At 23.8% G+C, this 7,482-nt stretch overlaps 2 protein-coding genes across 2 annotated transcripts; both read left to right on the forward strand.

Moving 5' to 3' along the window:
* The first annotated feature begins 945 nt into the window (after positions 1 to 945).
* LOC127287385 (uncharacterized) lies at positions 946 to 5,628 on the forward strand. Its single transcript, XM_051314285.1, has 6 exons — positions 946 to 2,306; positions 2,387 to 2,777; positions 2,921 to 3,084; positions 3,282 to 3,423; positions 3,521 to 3,663; positions 4,335 to 5,628. Exons 1-6 carry the CDS (start codon positions 1,206 to 1,208, stop codon positions 4,557 to 4,559), a joined length of 2,166 nt encoding a protein of 721 aa, XP_051170242.1. The 5' UTR covers positions 946 to 1,205; the 3' UTR covers positions 4,560 to 5,628.
* LOC127287387 (geminin) lies at positions 5,582 to 7,359 on the forward strand. Its single transcript, XM_051314292.1, has 5 exons — positions 5,582 to 5,814; positions 6,564 to 6,691; positions 6,766 to 6,911; positions 6,984 to 7,156; positions 7,220 to 7,359. The coding sequence occupies exons 1-5, from the start codon at positions 5,761 to 5,763 to the stop codon at positions 7,277 to 7,279; spliced, it is 561 nt and encodes a 186-aa protein (XP_051170249.1). The 5' UTR covers positions 5,582 to 5,760; the 3' UTR covers positions 7,280 to 7,359.
* Positions 7,360 to 7,482: the final 123 nt, after the last annotated feature.

Genomic DNA, 7,482 nt, shown 5'->3' on the forward strand with positions numbered 1-7,482 from the left:
GCGCTTTTATAAAATGTTTAATAATAAGAAAACATTAATAAAGCAATATAAAAAAATATTTTCACTATTGAATTTATTTATTTTTTTTTGTTAATTATATTGCTTCCTAATAAAAAATACTAATTTTCTTAATTTCCTTAATATACTTAAGTATATAATAAAAATAATAATAATAATAATAAAAATAATAATTATAATATTAATAATTTTATTATATTTATATCATTATTGTTATTATTTTTTTATAAAATATATAATTTATTATTATCATCAATTTAATATTTATTAATTAATTATGTAATATATTATTTATTTTTGTTATTATTATCATTAAATTATTATTAATTAATTATCTATGATATATACATAGATATTTTTAGAAAAATTTAGCGAAATTTTTTTTTTACTTTTTTACGAGGAAAATTTGAATTGGGAAAAATGTACAAAAAAAATTCGATTCATTTTTTTGGAATATATATAGATGTAATACATTCATAGATAAGTAGTTAATAATAATTTATTGAAAATAATTATAATAATAATAAATAATACAATAATTAATTAATAAATATTATACTGATGATAATAATAATAGATTACAAATATTTTATTTAAAAAATAATGACAATAATGATATAAATATAATAAAATTGTTATTATTATTATTATCATTATTATATACTTAAGTATATTAAGGAAATTAGTATTTTTTTTATTAGGAAGCAATATAATTAACAAAAAAAAATAAATTCAATAGTGAAAATATTTTTATATTGCTTTATTAAAATATTTTTATTATTAAGCATTTTATATAAGCGCGCTTTTTTCGACCTATAAGAGAGTTGTCGTAGCGCAAGCGCAGTAGCGTTTAGGTAGTGTCATTGGCAACTCTTGAGCGACGTGTGAACGCGCACTAATAATTGAAGTTTCCAATCTGCAGCAGTAACTTTTTTCATGACGACACTTGACATCTGTCATTTTTTTTTTTTTTTTTTTTTTAAGGAAAAAAATAGAATCTCCGCGAGTGTTAAGTGAAATAATATCACACAATGGGCACAAAAAAAAATAATTAAAATGTTATAAAAAGTTGTTTTTCATCAAATGAAATTGTTTAAATCAATTTTTTGTCCTTATGACATAACCTAAAAGTAAATATATATTATATATATACGAAACAAGGGCGAATCAAAAGGAAGAAAAAAAATATGTACAAAGTACAAAATCAAAGTGATAAAAAAATGTCACAATTACCAGGATGGTTATGGCCAAATTCAAATATATTACCACCGTTGTATAAAAAAATTTGGGAATTTGTACGTGAAGAAAAATCACGTCCTGGTGTTATTCTCGATGATATTCTTGTGGATACAAATAAAATTTTTCCAATTCTACTCACTAGTCAATTATCAACAGAAATTCTCGGTTATATTTGGAGTATTGCAAATAAAAAATATTCTGGACAATTAACTCAACAAGAATTATATATTGTTTTAGCATTAGTTGCACTTGCCCAAGCATCGTATCCATTTAATAGTCTTGATGTATTACATATTGTTCGTGTGCCACCAATTCCAAATCTCAATCTTTCTCTATTAGATATCAATAATCAAGTGAAACATGACACATTCGATACTAATTTACCAAATTCATCAATAACAATAAATAATTCTAGTGGAAATTTTAATTTAAATTCAAATATATCACGATCTGGAAATCATTCTTATGATACAAAAATTTCATCATCAAGTAATAATTGTGGTTTTGGTGTTAATTTCACTGTTGAAACACGTAAAAATCATTTAAGTGATTCAAATGATGATTTCTCGGAATTTCAAAGTGCACCATTGCCATCAATTCCACAAATTCCAATGTGGGACTCACGGCAAGGTTCAGCAATTGGTAGCCGTCTTGCTAATCATAATTTAGGTGTGAAAAAATCAATGGAAAAATTAAAAAAAAATTCAACAAAATCACAAATAAATTGTCAAAGAAATTTGTCATTTGTTAAAGAAATTCAATTGGATACTAATAATCATGAGAGAAATACAAATTTTTTATTAAACAATGAATTGCAATTAAATGATAGTGTTGGTAATAATTCAACAAATTTTTATCGTGATGGTAATTTTGATGGATTATCAGAATTATTTCCAAAATGTAGTGTTAAAAGTCAATCAAAAACGGTGATTTTAAAAGATACAATAATACGCAATGAACCAACAAAAAGCACTGAAATTAATTCTAAAAATTTTAATGACGAGAAAATTTTAATTCAAAATAAATTTGAATCAATTGAAAAGAATAAGGTAATATTAAAATTTAATTTCTTGAATGTAATAGTAAATTTTTATTTTAAAATTTATTTTCTTTTTTTTTAAATTTTCAGTTATCCTTGGGAGAGAATTCAAAAGATTTAATGAATTTACAACAAACGGAGGATAAATATAGTGCTCTACGTGTTTTAAATGAAGAAGTACCTATTGGTATTTTTGATGAAACAAATGTTGAATCAGTTGCTGTTGATGATTTTGGTGATTTTGTTTGTGCCGAGCAACCAACGCTAATCACATCAATTGTTGAATCATTAAAAACTGAGAGCAATGTTAATTTGTCATCTGAATTTCTCGATTTTAAAGGTGATGATTTTCTTATTTCAACAAATAAAAATGAAACATCATTGGTTCAGGAAATTACCGATGCTTTTGATGCATTGGGATTTGAAGAATTTCGTGAGCAACCACCAATTGAAAGTAAATTCGACGTTACATTCGATGCAGGCAAGAATTGAATTTTTATAAATTATCTAATTAGAAATTATTAGATTAATAAAATTTAATTTTTGTTGATTTGTATAAATATTTGTAAATAGATATTGTGTAATGAAAATTATAAATATTTTAAAAATTTTTTTTGTTATTAGATAAAGGAATTTCAAAGGAAGATTGTCTCTCAGTAAATAGTATAGAATTAGGAAATAATGCAACAGGAGCTCTCACTCGTTCTGGATCTGTTCCAAGTCTTGATCTTAAATCTTTTCTCTCTTCCAATCATGATGATGAGACAGCCGTTGAAAATATGCATCAGGTTCGAAAAAATGATTTTTTTTAAATCTAATTAAATAAAATTTGTTTAAAAAGTAAATTAATTTATTGTGTAGTTTTAAATTACAAAAAATATTTTAAAAATATCTTCTAATTAAATTAAATTCTTAATTCAAAAAAATAATAAGCAAAATTTATTATTTAAAATAATATAATTAATTCATTATAAAAAATTATTAGATGATTTATTGGGAGTGGAAGCATTACATGGAAAGTTGTGTACTCTTGTTACAAGTTGCAGCAAATATTTTCTCAAATATCTCATCAGAAGCAGTTTTACGAGAAGTTCTTGCTTCCGCTCAAGGATACAATTTTCTTTGCAGTAAGTTTATTAATTGTAATTATTAAATTTTTATTGTAATTTCAATGGTTTTTTAATGTTAATGATTATATTTTTAATTTTTAATCATTATTTGCAGATTTAGCGGAAGTTGCTGCAGTTTGTCGACGAGTAAATTTCTCGCACAAAGAAATGGATATTAATATTATGGGTTTCGATGATTTATTAATGGATATCGATCGAATTTGGGCCGAAATGGAACCATTTTACACAAACATACCGGTAAGTAGAAAATTTTAATTCCCTTTAAAAATTTTTTTCTTTAGTACATTTTTCTGAAAATTTGTAACTATTGTTTTTTTTTTTTTTTTTTTTTTTTTTTTTATTGATTCAAAAATTATTAATTTGCTTTTTTTTATGTTTTCGGAAATTTTTCGCGATTTTTTATTCGGACTATTTTCTCTCAGTAAATGAGGAATAAAAAAAAATTTTTGAGTAAGAATTGGAAAAATTTCGATTCAAAGAAACATGTTTTTCTGTTTTAAAACTTTTAATTGTTAAAAACTATTTTTTATCGTTTTTTTTTTTTTAAACAAAGTAAGTGATTAAAAGAAGAAAGTGTGGTAGAAATTTTTTTTGTAAGAAGAAATTTCAAGAAGAAAAAGAAGAAGGAAGAAATTTAAATTAGTAGAAAAATTTAATTGAAGATAAGGGAGTTCTTTTCACAAAAAGAAATTCTTTTGAAGAAATTTTTACCCTTATTCTAAAGCAAGTTAAGTACCCACCTATTTTTTTTTTTAAATTAAAAATTTTATTTTCGAAATTACTTAAAAATTTTTTTTTTTTTAATTTAATTTTCTTTATTTAATTGTAAAAAAAATTTTATTTTGAGCAAGTTAGTGTATTTAAAAAAAAAATTGAATGAGAAAAAAAAAAATTATCTTGTGTTTCAGATTGTGACAGAATTACCGGTGTGGCCATTGCATCAAAATAATAATGTAACGTGCGCTCTTTGCTTAACAGTCATAACAAGTGGCAAAGTGTCTCATAATGAGAGCAATTATCACGTGACGTGCGCAAATTTATGGTTGAATTGCGTAAATGGCAATCTTCCTGTTCTACGAAATCCCACAATTCCATCTCACTTTACAATTTCAAATAGCATAAGTCAGATATAAAAAAAAGAAATTAACTAATCTCAGTCATTCTATTTAGATTTAGATCAATTATTTGTTAAGTTTAATGTTTAAAATCGTATTTTTTTTTTTTTAATATTTTTAGATTTGAGTTTTCAAGCCCAAAGAAATGAAAAATATTTCCTCTGAAAAAGGCTTGAGATACTCAAAACTGTGATGTTACGACACGAAATTATTTATTAATCGAAATCTCCTTTTTTTTTAAAAAAACAATTATTTAAAATTGTTTTCTTTTTTATTTTAGATTTTAGCTCAATGTTTTAGAAAAATTATGAATCTCATTTATTTTATGATTTTTTTTTTTCTCAAGAATTCCAGTAGTAGTTTAATAATAGTAAAATGTCTTCTAAATATTAATGATTAGTTAGAAATTCTTTAAAATATTGTTATTTAATTGAAAAAAAATTTTAGTAATCAACATTTAAATGTTACTATATGTATTGTCCGTCCGTTTGGAGTATTTTGAGTATCTCACTTTATTTATAGAATATATTCAAAAATAATTTATTTGAAATAAAGTATTTTAAATCCACAGTTAAAATTTCATCAATACGTTAATTTTTGATTTTTTAACACTTTTTTTTTCTTATAATTGATTGTTTTATAAAAAATTTTTTTTTAGAAAATTAAAAATGCAGCATTTAATTTTAAAAATTCGAATATTTGCCGCCTTTACGATTTTTCTCGCTGTGGCGCATCACTTCCGGAATTGACTCCGAACAAGACAATTTTCTTCATATTCATTTATTCTCTATTATTTTTATTATTGTACTATATTTTTACATTTACATGTAATATTTGAAATATTATTATTTTTTATTGCGATTGCAAATTTTTTTTGTTTTTTAAATTATTTTGAATATTTGAAAATTCAAATATTTACCGCTTTTTCTTTACACATGCGCAGTTGCGTTTGCGCAGTGATTTTAGTTGCCAATTTTTTCCGTTGCATGTCGCTACACTTCCGGAATCAATTTTCCAAATACCGCCAGAAAATTCTCATTGCGTCATTGGATAAACAAAATTTTCCTTCCAAAAGTTTTAATTACAATTGAAACGTGTAAAATAAATTAGTTAATCGTCTAACTAAAACATAAAATTGTGAACTCACAGAAAAATAAATAAAGTGCAGAAGAAGAATCTTATCTGATATTTGTGTAGTTTTTGCCCAAGGTCAAGAGTCATGAAACCCGGAGGTGCCACGAAACTTGCAGCTATCAAAATTGCCGCTTCAGACGTAAGTAAATGTGTTTCAATAATAAGGAATCCATTGATTTTTAATAATATTATTTAGTCTGTCATTGTTTTGTTTTATTTTATTGTATTGTTCCTGTTATATTACGCCAATGAAATGCAATTTGTTTTCATTGACAATTTTTGAGGTTATGTTTATCTCAACGACTTTTCAACGATTTCAAATATTTAGTAAACGACCGTTGACTCATCAGCTGGTATTTTAATTATTTTGCAATAATTGAGAAAATCAAAGTAATTATAAGTATATTAATGTTATTTTTGAAATTATTCAAAGTTTTTTTTTTTTCTTTTATATTACGAGTAATAAGTTTTGAATATTTTTCTATATTTCTGTGATTTTTATTGTTCTTATGATACTATCAAAACATTTGATTGTTGTATAATTATCTCGGTTTTCTCACGTCAAAATATGATAATGAAATACAATTACATTGTTTATTTTGTTTCTAATATATTTATATATTTTTTTTCTCCTTTTTCTGATTATATCTTTTGATTTCTCACAAAATTTTATTCTCATTAAATTAATTTTTCGTGAAAATTTTTTTTTTTACGAAAATTATAATTTTTTGGGTTTTTTTGTTTCCATTCATTTTATTTTTGCAAATTTAGTGGAATTTTATATTGTAAAATAAATTTAAATTTGAATCACAAAGAAAAGATTTGAAAGAAGAAAAATTGGGAGTATTTTGAAAATGCTTTAAAAAAAAAAAAATTACTCATCTTTAGGACAAAGTGAGAAAATCTCTGCACACTTTGCAGCCAGCAGCAACAGATAAAGAAAATTTAGTCGGTGGTGGAAGAACACTTAGATCCAGTGTTTCTCTAAAGGAAACAATTAAAGAAGTAATTAAGGAGTAAGTAGAAAAAAAAAAATAAAAATTATAATTTAAACAATATTTTTCTTACATGAATTTATTTTTTTTTACAGTGAAATGTCTACTAAAGGGAGAAATGAAGTGAAAAACGATAGTGGAAAAATTGATAAAAGAAAAAAAATAACACTGAAAGATAAAGGAATACAAACAGCACGGGGAAGAAAAATAAAAATTGAAGCCGAAGATTTAATGTCAGAAGGTAAATAAAATATAGAAATAATTGAAAAAAAGTTGGAAATTACATGTAATAGAAAAAATTGTTTTTTTTTAGCTGGTCCTAGTGAAAATTATTGGGAAGTCATTGCCGAACGAAGAAGATTGGCTTTAGAAGATGCTTTAGAAGAGAATAAGGATTTAACGGAACGTTTAGCAAAAATGGAGGAAGAATATCGTCTCTGTCAGGAAATGTTACACGAGACGCGAGCTCTTGTAGAAGTTTTACAGGTATGTTTTGAAATTAAAAAAAAGAATTAATTTTCGTTTTAACAATTTTTTTTTTTTTTTCAGGAGGTGATTGGCGATGATCGAAACGATATAAATAATTCACTAGATGACAGTGTACTATGACTTGGGAAACCATAAGATTTTTATATAATTTGAGTATTCTATTTTGTTTAATATTAATTAAAAATAAGGCTGAAGACTAATATTTGTCGATTTATAAAAAATAATTTCTAGTATTTTAAGATTTCATCTATCAAACAACTGACACGCATTTTTTTTTTTAATTTTTCGTTTTTGTTTCTATTTTCAGTGTTAAAAAATCAAGT

The sequence above is a fragment of the Leptopilina boulardi genome, unplaced genomic scaffold, assembly GCF_019393585.1.
Source record: "Leptopilina boulardi isolate dan_hultmark-lab unplaced genomic scaffold, ZJU_Lbou_2.1 LbouV2_368, whole genome shotgun sequence".
NCBI lineage: Eukaryota > Metazoa > Arthropoda > Insecta > Hymenoptera > Figitidae > Leptopilina > Leptopilina boulardi.

What these genes read in the sequence shown, in the direction of transcription:
- LOC127287387 (XM_051314292.1), top strand. Translation starts at nt 5,761, where the DNA reads ATGAAACCCGGAGGTGCCACGAAACTTGCAGCTATCAAAATTGCCGCT. An exon ending in CGAAGATTTAATGTCAGAAG is followed by an intron (nt 6,912 to 6,983) that starts GTAAATAAAATA and finishes GTTTTTTTTTAG; the next exon opens with CTGGTCCTAGTGAAAATTAT. An exon ending in CTCTTGTAGAAGTTTTACAG is followed by an intron (nt 7,157 to 7,219) that starts GTATGTTTTGAA and finishes TTTTTTTTTCAG; the next exon opens with GAGGTGATTGGCGATGATCG.
- LOC127287385 (XM_051314285.1), top strand. Translation starts at nt 1,206, where the DNA reads ATGTACAAAGTACAAAATCAAAGTGATAAAAAAATGTCACAATTACCA. An exon ending in CCGTTGAAAATATGCATCAG is followed by an intron (nt 3,085 to 3,281) that starts GTTCGAAAAAAT and finishes AAAAATTATTAG; the next exon opens with ATGATTTATTGGGAGTGGAA. An exon ending in CATTTTACACAAACATACCG is followed by an intron (nt 3,664 to 4,334) that starts GTAAGTAGAAAA and finishes CTTGTGTTTCAG; the next exon opens with ATTGTGACAGAATTACCGGT.